Below are 25,698 nucleotides of genomic sequence, written 5' to 3'. Positions count from 1 at the left end.
AAAAACATCATGGCAAGTGAAGGGATTCGATTCCAAGAAAATACAAAAATATTAAATAGAAAATGATCCTGGGAATCCAGAGTGAGAAACTTGGCAAGAAAGAATAATAAGAAATGATGGACAGGCATTTAGGAGTGATGGACAAGAACTGAGCAGCATTTCAATAAATAAAGCTACAACAAAGGTCAATACCTTTAAAAAGCTGCATCCACAGAGGTATCATTACAGAAAAGGAACATAACTGCTTGCTTAATGGCTCAGGTGAAATCACACTTGGAAAGCATTCATCCAGTCCCAGTCATTGTATGAAAACAGAAACAGCACATCATGACAATGAAAGTGGAAATGCAGAATAGGGAATTGGCTTATGTGGGAAAAACAAATATTTGAAGATTTTGCTCTGGCAAGGACTAAAGGGGACATAACTGCAAATGCATCAGGGAGCTGCAAACTGTGCCGCTAGCACTGCTTAGGGCAGTACAAACCAAGTTACTGAACAGCAGTTGTAAATTGGGAATAAAAATCAACATTATCAGACATTTAAAATAGTACAGAGACAGAAAAGAAGGGAATGGTCTTGCTTTCCTGCACTGGATGTTTTTCTATGGTTAAATTTTGGATGAATTCATAGAACCTGTTTTCCTTTTTTCTCTTATTTTCATTGTTTAAATGTTAGCTCATTGTTAAAAACTAGAAGACATTTGCACATTATTTTGACCATTGAAGCATGACACCGTCATTTCAGAATTGTGCTGATGTAATTAAGGCTATATGGAAATTCTTCTATGGAAACAGCCTGTAGGTCAATTTTATTATCAAAAAATGGCTTTAAGGATTTCTAAAGCTAAAAAATAGAGTTGGCTATTTAAAACGTGATGAAGAGTTAGCCCTTACTCAGGAGAGTGTTTTTCTCCTTCAGAAACTGGTTCTCCTGTGCTTGTTTTGATTTCATTGTCTGCAAGTAAGTGTAAATAAAGCAAGTAAGATAGCTGCCTTTTGTGCTATCTGCTGACTTATCTGGCTTGATCCCTGCAACACATGGCCAACTTCAACTCTTACGGTGCTGAAATCAACAGGACTCATACAAATGCTACTGAAATCCATGGATCCACCACAGCTTCCATTGGAAAATCAGATTACAGGATGAGGATCTCTGAATTTAAGTGCTGGAATCTATGTCAACACACTCCTGTGAACAGCCTACCGTAACAGACACTACAGGGGCAGGACTGAACACATGCTCTTGTAAAAAAGGACAAAAGAATGGCTATTTGACATTTTAAAATAGTTAGTCCAAGGGAAATTTGTATACCTTAGAAATAAAAGGACATTTATAGTATGAACCTTAAGAAGTTACATAGTGTAAAAAGTGACAGTGCTCAGACTGGGTTAAAGCCCTTCTAGTGCAGTAGAGCTGTCTAGTCTGTAACAGAGGGCAAATCTCAGTGTAAATGAATGTACTAACGTGACAATCCCCAAAGACCAAAAGAAGGAAGCTATAAACACCCTGGGACAGTATGGAGGGCATATATAGGGCATGTTGCTTGTGCTGCTGCTGCACAGCGATCTTTACTGCACTAGTGTAGACTGATTCTAGCTGCAAGCCAGAAAGAAAATGCACTGAGCTTTGAAGAGCTTTTTGCTGTCGTCTTCCTCATGAGACCACGTGCCAAGAGGAACAGAAATCACGCAGAAGGATGTAGCTGGGTTTCTTTCACCGTGCTTTCTGTGTAGTACCACTGTGCAGCATGCAGTATTTACAAGAGAGTTCCGACTTCTCCCCCAGAAAAGCCTCGTCTTGCTCTAGGATAGAAGGCAGGTTTAGACTTCGTTCCCAAGACCTCATGGCTGTGAGAAAAGTGCTATCATGGACATGATGGAGAGCACAGGAGGTAAGAAGACGGGGAGCCAAAATTACTATTGTCCTGATTACTCTGTGCTGGAGCAGGGCCACAAGCGGGAAACTCCCACACCTGTCTTAAGAAATGTGAGGTCAGCATCAACATCTCACCCTCCCAAAAATTAAGGTGTGTGTCTTTCACCACAAGGGTGAATTTGCTTTCAAAGTGGATTTGCAAGTGTGGACTAACAAGGTTTAACTAAGATATTTAAACACTTAATTGGTTACTCTGCAAATTTCCTAACATGTCACTTCTTCCTCTAATTTATATAGCTAGTCTTTAACTTTCATTTGAAGTTAAATTCATTGCATTGAAAGCCTCACTGCAATGCCTGCTAATTGAAACACATGCTGACAAAAATGTTGAGCCACTTTGCCTTGACATAGCTTATCAGCTTATTCATTTCTAGCAAAAGACTCGGAGGTAGACAAAATTTATTGAAACCAAAAACGAAGTAAATTGCTGCAGCAGCCAATTTTTGCCCATTTTAGCTTTGGCAGAATGGCTAATCTCGTTCTCTCCTGGAACTTAGGAAATATATAGAAGGTTTTGGAACTGTAAGTGCTTTTTCATGATACATATGCTAAAACATACAAGCTAGGCCCAACAAAGTGGCTGAGAAGGCATAATAGCAATTACCACAACACCATTTTCTCATGTCGTCTAAAGTGAAGTTTCACTCCAAAAAAAAAAAAAATTAAATGTCATTGGGGAATTTCATTTCTTTCTGGCTCAATTTCAGCAAGATACACTAGCTTTAAAAACAGAGAACTTAAATTTTCAGAGCGGGTAGTTAGCAGGGAAAATAACCTGAAAAATTCCAAGTCAAGCAGAGTCCTTTTCTGCTTGTGCATCACCACAAAATCAGGTTCTGCATGGCAAATATGCTTTGACTGAACTCTGTGCAATCTCATTGTTGTCAATGGGATAACACAGGTGTAGGTGACCAACTTTGTGACCAAAACTTAGCACATTCACTGATACACAAATAGTAACTGAATTCCTTTTATATATGGCTGTACTGATTTTTTAACACTAACAGTAGCAAGTGTTAAAAGCTGATTTTAGTCACTAACCAACCACAATCCAAATGTACAAGAGGGAGAAATTCTGCGTAGTAAGGTTACGGATTTCCCCCTAGGTCAAACTACACATTAACCACCATATAACATCACCTATGAATTTTCAGTTTCTATGTCATTGATGTTACATTGTCAGGAACATGAATAATTGCTTTACTATTTATTGGCTCATTTTATGGAAGACCAGAGATTCCCTAGTAACTGTTCTAAACAGAAAACAGGACTGAAATTAGTGATGGGGGAATTAAATCTTTAGGCACTTTGAGGACTACCATTTTTAAAAGTGTGCCATCAACAATGAGGTACTGTGTATCGCCTGAAAATGACCACTGCCAAAATGCTGTGACAGTAACATGCATAAGAAACATTTTGCTTGTACAGTATTTGTTAATTACAATTCAAAATTGTTTTGCCCAGAGTGAAGAAAAACATTGCATCTTTTACTCTAGCGATCCATTTAAAAGCAGCAGCTGCAACAAACAATACAGGCTATCCTTCTTCAAAGTCACAAAGATGCACAATATTCTCAGTTTGCCGCCTGAAAAACAACTGCCACTGCAGTCATTCCCAATTCAGGGACAGGGGTGTGTATGCCTGAAGAGAGTCACAGCCTTAAAGTGTCACAGATTTGACATGTCTCTACAATCATTGCACGATTAAAAGCAAACACATTTGGCAAGGCTGAACTAGCACATTATATATTTTACCTATATAGTAAAAAATACATAATAATCGCCTCTGAGATAGCTTGTTTAACAATTACTGGTCCAAATAAATATGAACTATTTCAACTTGAGTACTCAGGATAGAATTTTTGAGTTAAAACCTCCAACAAGCATTCCCAAACATAAATGGGAACACTTTATCCAAATTTACTAAATCCTGGTAAAATGGTATTACTAAAAAACTATGAAAAAACCTGAATTAACTTTAGCACTACGGAAAAACATGGAAGCATAAAAGTGATCATCGCTACACAGCATATTCAAAAATCTTCTGTGTCCCTTCCTTATTATACTAAATGCATAGGAATGCATTTGCGACCGAATTTTCCTTTGTTCATTTCAAAACTACAGACCTTTAATTTGATAAGCAGCTTTGTTTCTATCAACTCATTTGTAAAAAACACCATCAAGCTTGTGCTCATTAAATATATATATGTATATAAAAAACATACAAAAAGTACAAGATAAATCACATTAAGAAACTTTTACAGTGTAATTGTCCTGATTATTTTATTCTTAAGGGCCAATTTTTTTTGTGCACAGAATCTCAATGTGACTGTTGTTCCAGAATTCAGCATAGTGCCATTGCACAGAATTCACCTTTCTGTGCAGTCCATTAAAAAAACCCCAAAAACAACACACACCACAGGACAAAACATTCTTCTTAAATCAAATTCTATTTGTGAATTCAGCAAAATAATTTCTATAAAATAAAACAGCAAAATATTTAAATAGTATAGGGTGGGCTGTATCTGTTTTGCAGGGGTATTTGGTTTTTAGACAGGTTCCAAAAAAAATTACACACATTCAAGTTACCAATTTTCATTTAAATACAGTATTTACTGATGCGTTTCTTTAAGTCTTTAAACAAATGTTTATTCTGGAATAGAGATACCTCAGAATTGTATTTGAGTAACCAGCAGTTTCTTTTATAATTAAACCCTGCTTCTAATGTTAAGATTTCCTGTATAATGGATAAAGAGCTAAGACAATTCTCGCTTTCAAGTAGAACTGTGAACGAGCAGAAAACCAGCAAGTTAACTTGGTGCAGTGGCACTCACAAGTACTGTGTGATTTTGTTGACTTCCACTTCACTGGGATGCAGTAGAAGGAAAGTGTTAGAAGTTTATCTAATAAGCTCTACCAAAGAAACAAAACAAGCACACCAAATACAGTCTATTATGCTCCAGGCATCCTGGCATAGCAAATTTTTGCATATTTGTTTTAAATCTTTTAAATTCCTATTACTGAAAACTAAGTGTTCTTTATCCCACCCAGAGACAGAACTGTCAAACATCAGATGTGAGGAACATATGTGAAACTGAAAACCACTTGTTTGTCACATTTTCCCTCCCCATTTTATAGTCTAGGTGTAAGAAGAAAAAGTTCTGAGCAATACAGTTGTCACATTGGGACAACTGCTGTCACGTTTTTTTTTCCCCCTCATTGGCTACACTAACTTGGTGTGAAGCCATGCTAAATGTTACAGCATAACTATAGCTTCAAAGTGATTAACCTAATACCAGAATGAAAAAGGCAATGAAAAAAGATCTAGAAACAATGTTACATCACCAATTTTCCACATCAACCAAATATTTAAAAGGTTACCAGCCATTACGTTGCTCATAGTAAAATCGACTCCAGTGGCAAAGAATTAACATGAAACTATTTTTGTGGTTGACATGGATAGGCTTTTTCGTAAAGGAGTTGATCCGACTGCCATGAGGCAGGCAACACTGGTTGCAGAGCGCAGCAGATATATCAAGAAATTTTTTTTTGTTTTTGTAGATCTGTGAGTCTCATCAAGACAAAAAAAATGTTTCTTGCTCAAGAATTAACAGTCAAACATTAATATACTATATACACCTTTGCCATTTACACATTAGCATCAGGCCATTTATTACAAAACACTATACACTTTCCACTGCAGGCGGGTTATATATTGACAGCAATTTTCTGCAGATAAGACAGTGAATAGACTCTCCACTCCATGTTGATTAGGAATAGTTTTTCTAGTTTTAAATATTAGCCAGACACAGAGAAAGGTTGGACTGTAAGGCCTGGGTGCACAGTCTTGATGGAGCAAGTTAATTGATTATGTGCATTTCACTAATCTTTTGTCTGAGGCGGGGAAACTTCTTCACTGCCTTCATAATTTTCTTGTGCTCGTTGGCCAGTTCGCTGAGGGTTGTTCATATGATGTGCTGCCGGGCCTGTATATGGCTGTCCATGCACGTGGTTATTCTGTAATAAAGCATAAACATTTTAAAGGGACATTAAACTTGTGGGCTGTTTCCTGACTAGTTACTAGCTTTTCCCCTTTACATTCAGAGTATTGAAAAGTATCCTCAAGCACACTGAACTTCCCGTGTAGTAATATCTATGAACACACATCACGGTTTCTTCATTCCTCTGAATCACATCTTTCACCTACCTTTTTAATTCACACAGAAGGTAAACCAACTTTCAACTTGTGAAGATAAAAGGATGAGTTGAAATAGTAATCTCAGTTTTTGAATAAAAAACAGTTACATGCAAAGCAAAAGCAGCAAGAAAGAAATAAAAGGAGAGGAGGCTGCCTATGTGCTGCGGACATTAAACTGTGCACGTATTTTATCAACAGTTTCAACCAGCTTGAATTTTTTTCCTAAGACAATGGAAAAAGCATACCTGTATTTATGCAGCATACTTTAATTTTTAAGAGGGAAAACTTTAGTGTTACAGAACTGAATGAAATCTAGACCAGTAGTTTTCTGCAGATACTCTGCCCCAATTTAAAAAGTCATACACACATCTGGCAAATGAAAACATCTCATTTATCTACTGTTTTGCAGAGTTTAACCAACTGTGGAGAAACTAGGAATATGAGGATTGTGTGTGTTAGTGAGAAATGCCATCTCTTGCAAGAAAGTGAACACATCACACAGGTAATGGTGAGGTTACAGCATGTGTCTGAACTCAGGAGCTCAGAAAGGAGTGGGAAAATCTGCATGACTTACCAACTGCTCTGCTGAGAACATCAAGTAAGGAAAGCGAGATGGAGGGAAAATGGGTTTGGGCAGGAAAGGAAATGAAATTAGCAGATTTGGAATATATAAAATGAATTGGAACAAAAAATGGCAACTAAGTGGGGGATCTACTCATTTAGTCAATTCAGTAAAAAAACTGGTTATGATTTCTTTCAGATCTGGCTTTCCACTGGAAGATATTAACAAAGCAGCCATTTAACATAAAAACAGATGTAGATTTTATATATACTTAAGATTCAGAGGTCAGCGTTCATAGCACAAGTTATACGTAACAAAGCCATCTGCATTCTCCTGAAAGCCTTCCAATTACCCAAAATGAAATTCAGGCCTTAAGGCTTGATTTTCTATTTAAAAACAAGAAAGCAACTCAGAAAATATTATCAATGTCAACAAATATGACAGAATCATTCAGTACGCACTAGACTGTGATGACATCTGTCCCCCTGCTCTTTCTATAGATGATTAATCCCTGATCCGATAACATTTCTTACCAGAAACTCTTGATGGTGAAACTGTTCCCGGCAAAATGGAGGTCTATCTTTATCTTTATTCCTCCAAGTGTGGTATTTGACAATAACATGCTTCTGGCTAGATGTCTATAATTTAAGTTACCATAAATGCTAAAAAAGCTAATCTGGAACTCTGAATAAATGGTTCAACTCTGAGCTTTTACCTGTTGATACTGGGAACCAGGTGAATGGGGATACAGTGGGGCATCTTCAGGTGGAGAAGACTCATGTTCATCCGGGGCATCAGGATCATCTGGTTCCTAAAGTTTGAAAAAAATATTTAATTTACTTAGGTAAAACATATTATGATTATTCTATCCAGAACCAATCCTACATGCAAGTGATTGTTTCAGACATGCTTGGAGAAAAATTCTACCCCACCGCATCACCCATAGCCTGTACTGTACTACATAAAAATTCCCACTATTGACATATTATTGGAAAAACAGACCCATTCATAATCTACTTTAAATCGTCAATTTCAATTCTATACTGCTAATTCTTTAAGTGACAGATGTCTATAGAAACAGTAATAGAAGTGGAAAAATGCACAGGAGTATGTAACTGAAGCCAACAAAAATAGAAATCCGTATTTATAAAACACTTATAAAACGTGTTACCTCTACAATGACCGGAGATTGTTGCTAAGGTTAATTATTTATAGAAGCACTTCACTCAAATCTTTTACCAGAAGTCAAATTAATTCTTTACCTCCTCTGGGCAGAGTTCACAAGCTTTTGCAAGAGTCATTCTAGCACTGTGTGATCTCTCTAGGAAGTAGCCATTTGATGTTTCATTGCTTTGTATTGGTGGAGACCAATTATTATAGGTGTATTGGGGATTGCCAGTGTATGGTCTACGCTCAAGCTCGTCTCCAAGCCATTCTACTGCCCAGGTCCATTTTCTCTTCAAATCTCCATTGCTCTGCAGATGGAAAAATTAACAATTCAGAATTATTTTCTCTATTCTTCAAAATAGAAATATTTTTCCCTTCCTATACATCAGCTGTCAGAGAACAGACCACCAACACATATGCTGCTACTTAAAAGACTCCCTGAAATATCTTTTTTTGCACAAAGAAAACTTAAAATTTGAAATGAAGTCTGCCGATTTGCAGCTGCATCACAGAATCATGAGTGCAAGTTTAACTGAATTGCTCTCAATCCCATCTATTGACCTTCTGATATAGGAAGGTTCAAATGAGTTGTGCTTGGAAGTTGTAGTTCCATCAAGGCGATAAAACTGAGTAATGGTGATTTTTTTTTTTTTTTAATACACAGAACTGGAAAAAAAGCAGCAAGAAACAGAATGAAAAGTATCACCTGAAGGATCTGGTAGGCTACAGGACAGTTGCTGAAGAGAGCTACCATGCACTTTATACACTGATAAGCTCTTTTCTGATAATGATTCTTAGATCGCTGAATGGTGTCAAATAGTCCATCCCTGTCATCCGGGATTCCCTTAAGTGCATTGTGAATCCTACAAAAACAAACAAACAAACAAAAAACCCCACCAAACCCAAAAACAAAACCACAACTTCAAGTGTTAGAGTTTTAGTATTTGAATTAAGGCTTCATTTTCAAGGTAATTATAAAAGGCATAGCTCATATTCTGACTTCTGGTTTTATTAAGGGTTTTTTTTTAATCAGAAAACTAACTTGACACATCACATACGTAACATCATTTTAGCACGTTTGGTAACATTTAAACTCTCTGAATGAGATATATAAAACATGTAAGTATGATTAATTCTAATCACAGCAATCAACTTTAACTAATTTAATTTTTCTTACTTATTTTTAAAATCAACTGCATTTACAAAATAGACCTCTTAACCCAATAGGTCCTTACTGAATTGGAACAGTTAAATCCTCAACAGAATGGTTACTTACATCATAGTTATGCTTCTCAAAGATACACTCTTTTTAGATGCAGTTCCTCTGAAGAGGAATGAATGGTACATATTTGTGCATGGGGATAAGGGACTTGGGCATTCCCTGGAACTAAGCCCACTTTCTGTGTCTTCTGCTCTCTAACAAGGGGTGGAGGAATTAACTGCCACCTGAAACTGTGCAAGAACCGAGAACTGACGTACTTTTTGCTTTGAAAAAAATCAGAGGAGGGCACAGAACCTGCACTGACGTCTCCAAGAGCTACACTCATTGCAGGAAAGGCAACTGCCTTCTTTCCTCATAGCCCTAGCAACAGCCAGCGAATAGACCCCAGGCAGCTGGCAACCTAGGCTCCATCTGTGAAGTGATGATGAGCTTTACTTCAGCTGATTTAACTTAATGGTACTTGTAACACTATTATCCCAAACTTGGCACTTGAACTTGTCAAATCAAGAAATTTATGAGAGCAGGTCTGATGCCAAAGAACAGCAGCAGCCATCTCACAGTACAAGAATACAAGGAGCACCGAAGGATGCTCACTGTCCAAGATCAGATGATACCTGTTTTCTACAAGTTAGATATTACCATTTACTATGGACAGTTACACTATTTGGGGTTTTTTTTGAGAAAGAAGACAAAGATCATTAAAACTCGGTGATTATCACAGCAAAACTAAGAACAGGACAGAGACCAGTACTCCAAGGTATTGCCAGAAGTGGCAGCAAGAAATCAGAGGATGACTGCAGCACTTAATAGCCCTCTGCTGAAGCCTAATACAATTCCAGTGAATACTGCTATTCCTGAGACTGCAATCTTGAATACGAAGTGATGTACACCTCCAAGTATAGTGAAAGCCGTACCAAAACATTCAACCTCCTTCATACCTCATTATTTCAAACAGAGCACTATCCCAAACAACCACTTCCATGATTTCTCACCTGCATTTCCACCCAATAAAATATTTTATTTTACTTCACATCTACTAAAGTATGCCCATCCTCCAGCATTCTGCGGACTTAAAGACATCTTATGGAAGTATTTGTTTATCAGGAAGAAAACATAAAGAAACTGCGTTATGTATGTATTACGTATACATACATATGCAAAACTGAAACGCCTATGTATAAAGGGTATTCTCGTCCCTTACCTAAGCTGTAATTCCTATAAAGAAAATGAAGAAAACCCTCCAACTTAGTCTTCATGTTTTGCAGTGTGGTAAGCCAGACTACCATCTTCTCTTAAGAGTATCTTCTAAAGTAAGGCTAGGCAACTGATAAAATCCTAAGAGCGCAGCCTGCTTCTACAGGTTAAGTACATGATTTCACTCCAATACCCTTATCGCACGCAGCAAGTGTGCTCTTACTCAAAGTATTTTAAATGTCATATGAGACATGGTTGCAAATGATTTAGTAAATCCAGTACTACGTATATTCACTTAATCTGAAAACAGTGACATTTTGAAATATTGTCAGGTAGCATGTTGATGACATTCATTTTGTGTTACCTCACCTACTACTACTATATAAAACTTTTGAAAAATTGACTATTCTCTCAAGTAGTCAGTATTTGCAATAACTACATTTTTTTCATCTCAACTTTCAAAAGCCTTATTCTATAGACATATAGAAATTAAGTTTGAAACTGGATGAATATTTAATATATTGAAGTTAAAATTATCTTGAAATGTGATCACAGAGAATATTTATGTATGAAATATACTTTTCTCCCAAGTTCACACTTTACACATGTCTTGGTATCTCTACTATGACTGACTATGTGCTTCTTAGTAAGACCAGGCTATTATTGGACCCTCTTGAATGAGATGTTTGTAAGAATCAACCTAAGCACCTGACAGTAAATACCAATGAGTTTAGCCTAAATGGCACATTCTCTTGCATATGAAAAATCCTGGGTTTATAGGACTAAGCAGCAAACTTCTCAATAGTAAGGAAGGTGAGGGTGAGAAATTGTAGACATATCTCAAAAATTGAGATAAAAGTGGAAAAAAAATGCTTTATTCCTGTATTTTGATTTAATACATATTTAAAACAAACCTTTTGAAAGTATTAGCAACATAACCACTGGGAAAACAAGCTGTAAAAACCATAATGATCTTGAATTATAAACAGAGAGGTAAATACTAACCTGTGAGTTTGCCAAGAGTCCTCAATTAACAGGATTTGCAGAAGCAGATCCAAATAAGGTCGAAGCTCGTATGTATATGAATATGCAACCTTAAAAAGTAAAAATGCAGAGAACATAAGAAAGCATTCCTTGAAGCATGCAGATTACATGGTGCAATACAAGAACACAATTCATTTGAAGTGAAGTTTACTGTAATTTAAAGGATATTTCGAGAAACAATGCATCCTTTTTTTTTTAAAATGTTGATTGTGTCAGGGTTTATGGGGGGTTGTGGTTTTGTTGGTTTGTGGGGGTTTTTTGTTTTGTTTTTGTTTTTTTTAAATATAGTAGGTTTTGTAAAGGACAAAATGTTTCCTCCTGAGTTTCTAACACAATTAATCTGAAGCCCCAAGCATGAGATGCTGAAGAAGCTACCTTAAAAAAACACCTTTAGAAAAGCAAAATTACAAAACGGTATTTTTCACTGATATTGCTACTTTTAGACAGTACGTTCAAAGATTATCTTCAAAGGTTATCCTAAAATGCAAAATACATGGCTAGCAAAATACCAGTAAAGTGATTTTTATTATGATTCTTTCAAGTGCCAAACAAAAGGACATAGAAAAATGTGACGTTTACATGGGGGAAAAAATGGGCAAATATAAAGATGAGCTAACAGAAGTCAAAAATTCTATCTGGAGTGGAAAAGGGTGACTAACCTTACAAAGATTACAAAAGAAAAATAAGACAGTCCCAAAGTTTCTTTCCTGAGTCTGAAGCCAAGTATGTTCTGCAGACTTGTAAAAAAGAACCTTACAAACACACTCAAAATAAGTACAAGGGAGATCTTAGGAAATGATTCTAACTTTCCGTGCAATGTAAGAAGCTCTTTTATGGATAATGACAGAAAAGCTTTAGAAAATGCTCCTGTAATACATAAAGACCACTTCAGTCTAGTTACTTTCCATTCTTAACATAGTGTTCCTAACTCATACAAGGTCAATTGCTTTCCTAAACTCATAAAAGGACTTCTCATAGTACTCCAACATGATGTAAATACTGACAGAGAATGCCATCTTAAGGAAAGTTTATCAAGCACCTGTTCAGTATTTAATACAACATTCCTATATATAAATATAGAATCTTGCATCACACACATTTATATTCCTATCTTTCTCCTAGCTTTTAATTTTACCTGCCAGAGAAGTTCACTGAGGACAGTGGAAGAGAACTGAGGATTCTCCCAACAGCAGAAACGAAGCAACTTGATGGTCTCTTCAGAGTTGCTGCAATCTTCAATAATTTTCTTCACATAACTAGTTCTCACAAACAAAATGTCTGCTACATTCTGCTGAAGTGCCATTATAGGTTGAGATAAATTAGGATCACCATAAGGGTTGGCAAGTGGGGGATTACCTAGAATAAACAGTAATTACAGATGAAAAGGTACTGAAGTACTTTCAGTGTAGACCCAACAATACATAAATTGGTGTAACCCATCAAAAAACAACAGATGGAAAAAAACCAACCCCTCCCTAACAGCTTATTTTCTTTTAAAAATACTATGGTATGAAAAATAACTAAGTTTTATGATTGTGAAGCTTGACACTTCCTGCCTGAGGGAGCTATTCCTTCCTCTCGGGTAAGATTATGCAATGACAATCAAAGCAGAACAGCTAGACACACATTCATATGCAAGAAGAGAAATTACTGAGAGTTTCCTCAGCGAAATCCTCCTATCTCACGAATTTATCTGCTTTGCTGCTTGTGTAACACAGCGCAAATCTATGACATTTTAGGACACGAGGTCTATTTACTTGACTTAGGCAATGGGAAAGGGTTCAGAGGACTATCTATGTCAGAACAGTCCCATCTGAATCTCTAGAACGTAGAGAGAAGTAATATATTTTTGAAAGAATAAAAATTAATGCATCTTATTTAGTAAGCTTCATTTTGTGTACGGAAAGACTGTTGATTTGCTCCTGATGTTTCTAAATTTGGCAGTGTTTTGAGTTATTGTTTGAAGATGCCCAGAAGTTCAAGGGAGAACTTTTTTAGCTTAATATGCTGAAGCAAAAAATAACTTTACTCTGCAAATAGTAATCATAATTAGTAGTCAAGAGTAATGTTCATACAAAGTAATTTTTTTAGTACAACATTATGAATACAGTGAATATACCATTATTTTTCATAGGTAGAATATCTTTTCAGTGTAAGCCTCAAATAATGCACTGGAAACAAAACCAAATCAAAACTGTCTAATGGTTCTGAAGCTTATTATAGCACAGTAAAATTTTCAGTTCATTAATCCTACTATAGCACATTCTAGCCTATTGACTTTATAGCCTGACACATCAAGTTGTAATAAGTTTGCCATTAAATAGCTTCTCTACAGATTCCTAATTAGGTTTTCTAAAATACGCTTAATAGAACGTGCACATATACATGCTATCAAGTCCACGTAGCCCAATATTCTGTCACCATTTCTCAAAAATAACTGCACTCTATTCAACTACTGGAGATATTAATGATTTATACTGTGGTTGACCAATTTCTAGCTGATTATCTTTTATAAATTAAAGTGCTGGCTTCTGTTTGTCGTCTTGACTGCGAACAAGCACCAAATAATTTTCAAGAGCTATCCACAACAATGCAAGATCTCTTTACTGATAAGCAATATTAGCTATTTCAGAGCCTGCTATAGTGTTTTTCCCGTACAGGTTAGATTACTTTTGTACTGGTAACGTGAAAGTAATCTATTATTTTATTGCCTACTCAGAATCAAAAGTTCTTTTTGCAACTCTTTACAATGAGCTTAAACTAATCTAAAATCATTACTATTTTGTAATCAACAAACTACTACTTTACTACTCAGTTGTTTTCCTGTATCTTTAAGGAATAAGCCAAGAAGCATAAGATAGAGAACAGATTTCTGTCTTGTGCTTTTTAGTATAGCAAATCAGTTTTGCTTACAACAAAGATTTCTGTCTTTAAACAAAAGGAGTTGCTAAACATAAAAGGCAAACATTTTTCCAGCTAATCCATTTTACACGTAATAGCTAAATATGCACAAAAGACATTTACTGATATATTAAATTAATCTAAGGAAAACTTAAATTTCACTATACCATTGATAGAAGACTGCATCCGCGATGACACATTGCAACAACGGATCAGTTGTGACACAACAGTGTATAGCTTCCCCAGTTCAGCATACTGGTATTTAATTGGAGGACCTGGACCTTCATCCAGAGCCACAAGCATGAAGGTTGCAGGAACATTTAGTTTCAGAAGTTGTGTCTTCTCTGCTACACCTTTTGGGGGGGGCAAGGGGAGGGCAGGGAAAAAAAAAAGATACATCTTGTTTCTGGCACCAACAATAGTTTGTTTGGGTTTTTTTGAAAAGAAAAATAACTACTGTTTACATGATTTGTAACTTTTCAGTTGCTGGGTTTTATTATAACCATTGTTTATGCTTTCTGAGGAAAAAATCAAATCAGTAAAAATGTACAAGAAAATTATGTTCAGCTGAAAAATCACACTGAAGGAGAGTTGTAAATTACTACTATTTCTTAACAATGCTCATTAGCACTTAAGTAACTAGCATCTGTGTTAATAGTAAAGCCTCAGAGAAGTCTTTTGGACAAAGAATTAATCTTTTTATTGTGAGGCCTAGGGTAGGATGAATACCCCCCCCAGTATATTTCGTTGTTTTTCCATCATGTCCTAGATTTTAAGACATTTCCAACTGTGCCATACTATGCAGTATGCGTAAAACAAGAGTGACAAAATCAATTTATGAAAAAACAAAAAACAAAATGAGAAAAGCTCCAAAATCAACCAAAAACCCAACCAACCAAAAAATCCAAAGCTAGTTTCACTGCAAGAATACCTTGCACATACTACACAAGTACCTACCAGTAAATTCGGTATGTCCCTTCTGATCTTGTTTCTCAGTTTGGATAGAAGTCATGACTTTTCATACATTTCTTATTCTGAATACAACTGGACCTTACCTACCATCTTTCTGATAAGGAGGAATCCAAATAGCACCTTATTAGAGCTCTTTTACAGTATCTTTTTGATTATGTTAGATAGTTTTGTAGTTACATCCTTTACAGAACTGATCTCTCGCTTCCTTTGACATGAACAATATATTATTTGATTTCTCAAAATGTCAGACAATTTAATCTTTTTCACAGAACTTGGGGTGCTGCAGGAATGATGTATTGTGGCTTTTGCCGAATGAACACTCTACATCCCTACAGAAGCCTTCAGTTAACAGTAGTAAGACAAGCACAACTGCTTAATGTTTCCATGTTTACCTTTGCAGCGTAGATTGCGCTAACGATCAGACCCACAAATAAAATCTAGTTATGCTTTTCCATCTGCCTTCTGAGTGCTTTCCTAGTCACAGGCTTCAACTGCACTGACTACGAAAAACTAGTAAAGAAAAGGTAACTTAGAGCAGAAGAATTGCACCTCTCTTCTCTGTAATGACATTAAGTCCACTTCTGGGGGTCATGACGGAACCCTAACAGAGAATGCTTTGGTAGACAAAGTATATGAAAGCAACATACATTATAGGTGAAATTCAGTTAACACAATTGCCCAGATTAATTTTACAGATAGGAAATTAAATTCCTTTAAAATTGCCCACCCACATGAAAGAGCTTCCAGAACTTTGTGTGTGTGTGACTTCTATGTGGAAATACTGAAATAACTCCATTTGGACTGATACACTTGCTTAACACTTCAGCTATAAAGTAATCTAACACATTTATAACTTGCCTGCAGAAGCCGATAACCAGCAATGGATGAGCTGCTCAGTATTATCAGCAAAACACTGATTCTATATTTGTCTCCCCTTTAAAAACTCCTTGGGAGGCTGAGGAAATAGCTCAATCTATATATTTTCTTAGACATCATTGCTTGCCAGAATGCTTTTACCATAGACATCATGTGAGGTAAAAGAACGCAAGAATTGGGGAATTCCACTATAAATTTATTGGATGTTGTAGTTCCTCCAAGATAAACAGGCAAGAAAAGCCACTGTTTTTTCAACATAGGAAGGCTTAAGTAAAGTTCTCCCAGGCTGGAGACAATGATTCTTTTCACAAAGACTAGAGTCCTAAATTTTCTGAATGAAGATTACATTAGAGATTGAATATGATCGCAAATGCGTATTTATTTTTAGCATCTTTGAATGCAAGATTAGTAGGACTACCTGTATTTGCAGGTGCTACACTTACGACCCATTATACACGTGCTATAATATAACTGAGATGAGATGGTTATCAGTTCTGTGGTGATGCACATGAAATATTGGCTGTGGCACTTCCAGCATCACCCATTTTTATTCAGGATCTTAATGGTATCCAGCATTATGAAAATAGAAATAAGTATAGATTTAGAAGTATACAAAAACTTGTGTTAAATTCTGCATTATGTAGGTTCTTTGCGTAGAAGGTCACTAGCCTGTATACTAAGAATAGAATAAAATAATACTAATAGTATCTGAAGTAACTATTCCAAACAAAAATAATTTTTGCAGTTAAACTGAGATCAGACCTATTCACATTCCATAAAGGAGAATCATGCACCTCTCCCTTTTCTGAACTTTTACCTTCCTCAACTTCTTCAGGCTCAAACCAGTTGACAGCCCCACACACTTCTTAGGTCTCATGACCTCCCTGCAAATGAGCCCTGAACAAAGCATCATCTCTCTTGCCATTTTTTCACCCCCACACCCTCTCAGGAAGGCACAACCTTATTGCTCCAAGCTTCTTGTGTTAATCTTCCAAGGATGGCAGGAAGACTGAAGCCCCAAACTCCAAACTGGAGGAACACAGACACTCTAGAGAGCATTTATATGACATTTAATGATAACAATCTGCCTGAGGCTGAAAAACTGGATTCTCCTGCTGTTACCTGTGTAACTGGATCATTAATAAAAAACAGTTTATTACAGCATCATCAGTAAAAGTGTGTGTAATTTGCTTACCTAGATTGGCATACATCACAAACAGATTGAAATACTGCTGCAAATGGCGCCCATGTTCAGACACTTCCCTTCTTAGAAGATTTAGTACCGCTCTCAGTAAGTGATCACTTAAACTTAAGTTATCATAAGCCTATTAAAAAAAAAGTTTTAATATCAGTGGTTGAACCTGTCAAATCTTTATTTAGTTTATACTTTCTACTATGGCAGAAAACAGAATCGGTTAAAAGGTATGGGATTCATAAAAGCTCTAAAATACGAGCAGCTGGTTAGTCTTCTGTATCTCACACAAAGAAACACAGACATACAGGGAATAAGACTCCCATCACTAAATACCATGTGAGTCCAAGAAATTGTGAAAGTACAGAAGCTTTTAATTGAGCTTTTTCTCCAATAGCAGCTAGGCTGAAATACTCAGAAAAGCACACGCATTTCTACTGTGAACTTCATAGACTAAGACAGACAACCAAATCACCTCTACAGGTGTATCTCATATCTCATGAAACAAAACACTGTCAAAGCATATGCAGCTCTAACTTAATACAAATTCTTTTGCTGGATACAGTAGTGAAAGCACTCGGAGAAGGTAAGCGGAACAATACAAATAAAAAGTGTCTTACTGTAGACATTAAAAACATGACAAAGCAAAGGCTCAAAAAGGTTGTTCTTTTATATTTTAATCTAGTCTAAACAAAAACATTATTATGACAAGTATTACATTAAGTTTTTGGCTTTTTTTTTTGTTTGTCAGTCCTAGGTGTATAAAATTAGGCAATTTACTGTCTACTCCCATGCAAAGTTACAATTTTTGACAATTTAAATACTGCAGGATAGAGGGGAAGAAAACTTAAGGAGCTCCTGCATGTTTTTGTGGGGTTTGTTTGGTTTTTGTTTAATTTTTTAATTCTAAATGAAAAACAAGGGTTTACTCCCCTACACATTACTTTATTATAAGCCACTACTTTTATTTTGCAGATGTCACACTCGCAACTCAACTCAAAGTTCTCACTACTTAGTCTTCACAGAGATTTACAAATGAGGGGAAACTGAACCCCTCTGACAGCAACTCTCACATAAACTGGTTGAGTTAGATCATGTTATGTAGTGCAAAACGGACTGTACAGCTTTCCTGTCAACACTGATGCATCTACTCCAGAATTTACTTTACATTAAATGCTTATAATGAAGAAGTAAGAAGAAGTAAGAATAAGTTTCTAAAGTTTTTCATTAGAAAATTAAATACCTGACTGGAAGGTCCAGGAGAGGCAAAAGGTGAAGGACATGGTCCGTCTTGCAATGAAAAATGTGCAATAAATACTATAAGTTTTGCAAATGCACCCCTCACTTCTGCACTAGGGCATTCCAAAAGATACTCAGAGAAGCGGTTTGAAACATTAAAAAGGACGTTGTGTGCAAACCAAAAGCGTACATTCTTGCTGTGACGAAGAAGGATGCATAACGCATCATACCTGAAATAGAAGATGACACAACTGAGAGATTATGACCAAATGTAGACATTAATGAATTGTGGCAGATGTATTCTTCTGCAGAATTTGATGAAAATACATGTTAACGGTGATCCCCAAACATTTTTGCTCACAAAATGCTTACAATCAGATAAACTGTAGTTCCTATAGTGATACTCTCTGTTACTAGCAATTACAAATTTGAAAGGGACTTCAATTTAAAAACTTACATTTAAACTGTAGCATTTTACTTCTATCACCCATAAGAACTAAGACAGGATTACATCCCCTAACTCCCAAACTACTACTCAAAGCAGGTCCTAAATTGGCAGCCATCATTCCCTCTGTATTGGAACTGGGGGAGAGGGTGAGCAGCAGAGAACACGTGAGGTGGATTTCATAAGCTGTGTATAAGACAGGTAATTAAATATGTAACCTATCAGGAATTTATATTTGCATTTACAGATAAAAAAAAAACCAACAAAAAACCCCCAAAAAACCCCAAAACCAAAAAAACAAAAACAAAACACACAACAACCCCGAACAGTAAAGTATCTGTTCCAGAGAGGGTGTTGTGTGACTCTGCCCTCCTTCCTGCAGCAATATTTGAACTCCTAGAATAGGAGTTCTCTTAGAGTAACAGGAGTAACTTAGCTACTCTGAAAGTTGCTATTGGAGAAAAAACTTAAGGTACCTATTTGCCATGTATTACTCACTTACTAGTAGCTGGTAAACTACTGATCATCACGAATACTAAATTTTCTCTTTAGTTCTACCAGTAGTAACCCACACTTCTCTCCCCAACACAGAATAACCCAGCTTAAAGACTAAAATGCTGTGGTGCTATGAATAAGATTGTACTGCTTGTTATACTACAGTTTTGAATTACAGGCCCTGTAGCAATGTACATAAAGCACTCTACTAACAGAGTCTAAAAGACTATATATATGTTTCAGAAACACAATACAAATATAAGCTGCAAAAACGGGTTTGAAAAGAGCTTTGTTTAAAACTACTCAAACCATGAACAAACCATTCTGAATTAGTCAGAATACATAACCTATTAGGTTTGTGCTAGCGATAGATTCTACTGCTTTATTCTTTTTAAAACACATACAAAAGGTAGATTTAAGCTCCGTTTGAAAATTAATTTTGAAGCTGTTCAGCTCAGCAGCTTATTTTAAGGCTCAATTTCTTCCTAGTATTTTCTGTTCAAATTTTGTCCCCTTTTCATGTGCACCTTGACCACGTATTTGGGATAGAGGGGAAAATGGGACAGAACACTAGCACCTCTTATTGTCCTACGTATATAAGTGGGATCTTTTAACAGACATCAAACTTCCAAAACTGTAATTGTTGTTAAAAGACAGAATACCAATCACTAGCAGGGCCACGGACTATTTTCTTTGTATGAAATCCTGTGGTGAAGAGAAATCTAGCAGCAAGCTGAATACTAATCATAGTTATTTCTTCTGCTTCAGGCAACAGATGATCTTGTCCTAAAGAAAAATCAAAATACTCACATGTAGACAAAGTAAAAGCAATTTACTTTTAATAATTTAACTGATTCCAGATTACTATTTTGTTTGACATTGTGTTCCAATTTTAACAAGAAACTTGATCAAAACAGCCTCTGGCTTCTCTAATGTATCATCTGAAAAATGTAAGCTTTAAGACAGGTAACATATGTCTGATTTTTAGAAATTCAGCATCTCACCTTTGAGAACTGTCTTCAGCAGAACAAGCCACAAACTTAAGTATTTTAACATGACTTAGTACATAAACCGAATAATAGTTGATAGTTTATCTAAGTATTTTTTGCTAAATATTCTGGCATGTTATCACTGAAGAACAACTCAACAACAGAGTTTAACTGCAGAAGTCCAGAAAGACGGAGTATTCAAAGCAGAATGCACAGAATTTTCACTGGCTAGACAAATTCTTGACAACACAAATCAACACTCTTCTTGCAAGAAATTAATCCATAATTACTGCTCTAACATACTAACCTGGAGGAGGATTTAAGTAGACACTATTACAAGTAAGCAACTTCTTTATGAACTGGAAATATTCTAGGCTGTACTGCATACGATTATGCATGAACTGCACGTTCTGTTTCCGTACACTTCGTTCAATGGCTGATGGCATTTTAATCTGATGGGGTTTAGTGGTGATAGCAAGTTCTGAAATATATTTTATTAGTTCATTGTCTTTGTCTATTGTGTCCATACGTTCATAAAAAAGAATATAAGCATTCCACCACCTCTTCTGGCGTCTGTAGGACATACGCTTCATCATGTGATCAAATACTTCTCCCATGTATTCTCCACCAAAACATTGATTTTTCATTTCTTCGTCATCATCCATTTTACACTCTGTCACATCTCCATCATCAAATTTATACCACCGATTTTTCTCACCATCTCCACCATTCCTCTGGATAATATAAGAGTAATAATGTCCACCACTGGCCTGGCCACTGTGTACAAGTACACCAACAAGCCTGTATTTTGTGCTCCCAGAGTGTTCATTTTCAGACTGTTCATTTTGTATTATCTGATTTTCAGGATTTACATCATCTCCTTCCAATTTAGCTACACCTGCCACCGTGTAAGGCTCCATGTCCAGCTCTCGTGGAAATTCAAAATAATCATTGAACTTGATTGCACATTCCCTTTCCCAGTCATAATCAAATCGTTTCAACTGGATTGCAAGAACTGGAGGCAACTTCTTAATCAACAAGCGTTTCACTGTATCAACCTAAAAAAGGACATAAACAGTTATCAGCTCTTAAGTTTCCATTCATATACTCTTACCAACAACTGAATTCAGTAATTAAAGGGTAACTTTTTTCGCTGAACATGAACTAAGACTGAACTTAGTACGGCTATAACATCACAGTTGTTCACAAATTTAATATATACAGAATCATTACCTTTTTGTTGCATTTTTCACAATGATATGCATTTGCACCTTCCAATAAATCTCCTTTGACATACTGTTCCAAAGAATCAAGAAGGTTTTGGTGATTTCTTATATCTACGTTCAGAGTTGTGAAGGATTCCTCACATTCGTACCTACCAACGAACAGACAGATATAAGAGAAAGGTAGAAATGTGTTCAACTTTTATGTTTTACAGGTGCTACACAGCACGTTACTGCAAAAGTTTTATTCAGCCTTTGATGTCAACTTTTGGCAAAAGGATATAAGCAGCAAAAAGAGAACTGAACTCTTTTATTCTAGTCTTCCTACAATTACATTACAGTACCTACACAATGTATTTTTTGATCTGCACTAACTATAGTTATTTTATGAAGATCATAGAAATGACCTGTATGTTTCAAGTACACTGAAAAGATCATGGAAGCTGAATCTTTTAGCACATCTTGTTTTTAAAGCAGCTAAAGTAGCGTGACAGACTCTTAGCTAACTTAAGCTGGTAGAGAAGCACAGATAGCAAACTAGAGTACTTTTTCCATTGCTGACCTTTTTTGAAAGACAACAGTTCAAAAAAAAAAAAAAAAAGCCTTTTTATTTTTCTTTCTGAAAAAACCTGAATAGCTGTCTTCATAAAATCACTTTGCCTATTTATGACTGGCTTTGACTTACTGTGTTCTGATATAACCTTCACATAATGAACAAGCAATGCTTGAGAAACAACCAGTTAAGACATCTTGGAAACAATTTTTTTTTTTTTTTAAAAGATAAAGAAGTGATGAATAAATTTAAAAATTTGCATCTATTCCAACATAACCCTACAGGGCTTGTTTCTGCCATCAAGCATACAAAGGTTTTTACAACAGTGAATAAATTAGTATTTAGAAACACTTCAACCAGAACAGTAATATTCATTCATCTATTAAATAACTTACAAATTTAGAAAGGCTGTTAATCTGTCATACCCCAATCCAATAGTTTAGTTTATCATCAGTTTTCTCCTCCCTAAACTACAACCAGGGTAGCATTTTTATTAAGAACTACAATTACGCAAATCCAGTAGAGTTCCAAAAAGGCAGGTAATATTTCACGATAGTACATAATATCAGGAATGAATGGTAACTCACATTGCTTCACATCTGTATCTTCCATTTAATTACCCATTGCATATAAAATAAAATCAGTGCTTTCATTTTATCTTGCAATATTTCAACTTACTTCTGGTCACACATTTTAACCCATGAAACTTAAGATGTTCCACTTAGAAGTTCTTCTAATTCACCCATGAGCTCAACTGACGTTGAAAGATTACCACAGTAAAATCAGTTTGTATCAGTGTTTTTTCCTGTATTTTAATTGCTAACTGAAGGATAACAGTAAATGCTTAACTTTCACAATAAAAGAGAATTTGCAGTGGTAATGTGCAGAGATCTGTATCGTTTAAGAATCACACATGATCTGAAAGATGTAGTGAACAGTAAGAAGGCCAACTGTTAGTGATACAAAATTTAACACAATAATGAAAAAGCCAACTGTTCAAAAAGAACAAGTCCATCATTAGGCCATCTTGAATCTTGCATGCAATTCTAATCATCCACCTCAAAAGGGATACAGAAAAAAAGTCTAGAGAAGTACAACCGTACAATGCCTAGTTCTATTCCTTCACTAAGCATTTGTCATTGATCACCATCATCAAGATAGTGGGCTACTTTCAGTCTGATTTGATATGGGTGCTTTTTTTACATACCCTATATGAAGCTGAATTTCAGTATTCACATTTTAAGTTAATTAAAAATACAGCGGAAATCTTAAGAAAAAGATAAACTTTCTACACCATTCTCCTTAATTACAGCTTACATGGTGAGAATGAATGGAGTTTTACTCATTGGAATTAAAGATTCATACTTGGGTCAGCTCTATCCACACACTACAGAAGTCTGAAGACAGCAACAGTTGTTGGCCATGTCTTAAAATTTTATACATTGCATTCGGTCCCTAAGCTGTTTTCACTTTTAACATGAAAAAGCTCTATCTTTTCCTCCCCTGATCAATACACAATGCTTCACATACAATCTGCTAAGTAGAAGCAGTAATAATCAAGTATTTCAAGGCACTTGAAGACAAATTAGTATTAAGGCTCTAGAAAAAACAAGGTAGCAAATTCTATTAGCTTTAAAAAAAACCAACCCAAAACCACACAAAAAACCCACTCCTGACTCTTTAGTCACTTCTATAAGGATACAAACACAAGTTGTTTTTCTGTAAGAAAGGAGAATCTTAAACACTTACCGATGTGGGCATCCTTGACAAATCTTCTGATCAGCAAAGGACCCTCCTAAAACTTTACTTAACATTGCTGGATGGCCCAAAGCTTTTAAAGCTTCATCTAAACTGTCCACCAAGGAATTAAAAAATTCTAAAGCATCATGTTGTTCACGGAGATTTACAGGTTCACCCCAAAGTCTGAAAACAAAAGCACATTCTTGTCAAATATTTTTTGTTTTGTTCTCCAAAAATGTCTTTTCTAAAAAAAAAATATTATTCAAGCTATTAATCCCTCCTCCTTACTGGGCAAAACTATTTATTAGTTTGTGATGTAGTATATCAATTGTTACTCCGTCCCTGACTCTTACTTACTGCTAAGTAAAAACAAGCTTTTGTGTATAACTTGATACTTAATTCAAAGTCTCAATATCAAGATCAAGAACTGCTAGAATTCAAAATAATCATCTTGCTGTAAACTTTGGTTTACTAACAGACTTCTACAGAATGGTGAAAAGGTAGGATAACATACAACGCTGCACAAGTTCTGCTAATTTACACATCACTATCATTTCTTCTACTATGATGAGTTTTGTTGCATTTCAGTGGTCCAGTGAACAGACATTAATACTAGATTTTCTATTTACCTAAACTGTTTCCAAAACCCTCTTGGTACATAGTACTGTAGCCTGGAAGCTGCTAAATGACCAAAAATTACTTGGAGATGCCTCAGAACTCCAATATTGTACTCTTTTCTATCTTCTGTTTTACTCAGTGCTGGTTTGTCTTCATACTGATGTGGATAACCAAACACATCATCTCGCGGGTCAACATTGCTCTGAAAAGCAGAAGAAAATTTGTGCAATTAACTTGGATTTGTAGCTATCTCATAGCTAGTTGTATCCCTTGTTTAATTTAACAATCTAAGCTTTTCCATATTCTCCTCTGAAGAAAAAAATAACATCTTTGTATGCATTAATGGAGTTTTGGTGGCAGAAATGGTGTACGGTGCTTTCAAGTACAAATCTATGAGCAGGAAGTCTGCAAATCCTGCTACTTGGATCTGCAAACCCTGCTACTCGGATCTTTCGAACTGCCTCTCTGGCAGCGAGCCTATTCAAGTAAGAAATATTATGCTATTGTCCCCACTGCTAGCAGTGGAAAGCAAAGTGATTAGCAACCTAAATTTGTTATAACCTTTTCATAAAAAAGAATCCTATTTTAAAGATAAGCAAGTTCTATGTAATTAAATTTACCTCATTGTCCTGCTTTTCATCCCCAGACATGTCATCATCTACATCACTGCCTGTGCCTTCAATTGCAAGAATCCCATTCCTGATGGCTGGAATCATGTATAGCTGCTGAATGACAGAATTCATGTAACAAGTAGCACCAGCATTTTTTAGTCCTACAAATCCCTTTGGTGGTCGAGGCCCAACAGGTGGCAGATATTCCCATTCTGTAAGCGCTTCACAAGCTAAAAGAAAATAGCAGAATGTGATTAGGAAACTATTTTGTTATAAAAGAACTAGACCATCAATGCAGTACAAAGGGCAGTTGCATAAAATTAGTATTAGTCTGTATCACACTGTAGTTTAATATAACAAATGTTCCACCAGAAAACTTAAATTGCTAAAATAACACAACTTTTACGAACGATAGTTCTGTCTGTAATCTTAACCATTACACCATTTTCTTCTACTGCATAACTAAGAAGGTGTCTTTTTGAAGACAAAAATTCAGTTTATTTATGTATCGAACAGAAGTCT

The 25,698-nt window shown here is 35.8% G+C and overlaps 1 protein-coding gene across 3 annotated transcripts in view; it reads right to left on the bottom strand.

The window, feature by feature from the left end:
- Positions 1–4,366: 4,366 nt before the first annotated feature.
- Positions 4,367–25,698, bottom strand: part of LOC104078746 (probable ubiquitin carboxyl-terminal hydrolase FAF-X) — an 80,271-nt gene continuing 58,939 nt past the window's right edge. For 2 of the 3 annotated variants that reach the window (XM_009580507.1, XM_009580506.1), the window contains 15 exons: positions 25,186–25,406; positions 24,577–24,767; positions 23,957–24,130; positions 21,665–21,806; positions 20,739–21,489; positions 20,105–20,228; positions 18,507–18,732; positions 17,267–17,396; positions 14,391–14,576; positions 12,458–12,678; positions 11,284–11,372; positions 8,569–8,725; positions 7,958–8,170; positions 7,411–7,506; positions 4,367–5,952 (listed from right to left, as the gene is read on the bottom strand). In XM_009580507.1, the coding sequence (XP_009578802.1) occupies positions 5,818–5,952; positions 7,411–7,506; positions 7,958–8,170; positions 8,569–8,725; positions 11,284–11,372; positions 12,458–12,678; positions 14,391–14,576; positions 17,267–17,396; positions 18,507–18,732; positions 20,105–20,228; positions 20,739–21,489; positions 21,665–21,806; positions 23,957–24,130; positions 24,577–24,767; positions 25,186–25,406 (3,056 nt within the window). In that variant the 3' untranslated portion in view covers positions 4,367–5,817. The remainder of the gene's footprint in view (positions 5,953–7,410; positions 7,507–7,957; positions 8,171–8,568; positions 8,726–11,283; positions 11,373–12,457; positions 12,679–14,390; positions 14,577–17,266; positions 17,397–18,506; positions 18,733–20,104; positions 20,229–20,738; positions 21,490–21,664; positions 21,807–23,956; positions 24,131–24,576; positions 24,768–25,185; positions 25,407–25,698) is intronic. The other variant, XM_009580508.1, reaches the window with a different exon arrangement.

Source organism: Fulmarus glacialis, unplaced genomic scaffold (assembly GCF_000690835.1).
Source record: "Fulmarus glacialis isolate BGI_N327 unplaced genomic scaffold, ASM69083v1 scaffold2866, whole genome shotgun sequence".
Lineage (NCBI taxonomy): Eukaryota > Metazoa > Chordata > Aves > Procellariiformes > Procellariidae > Fulmarus > Fulmarus glacialis.
Note: the sequence above shows the minus strand (reverse complement) of the source record. Positions and strands in the feature narration are given on the sequence as shown.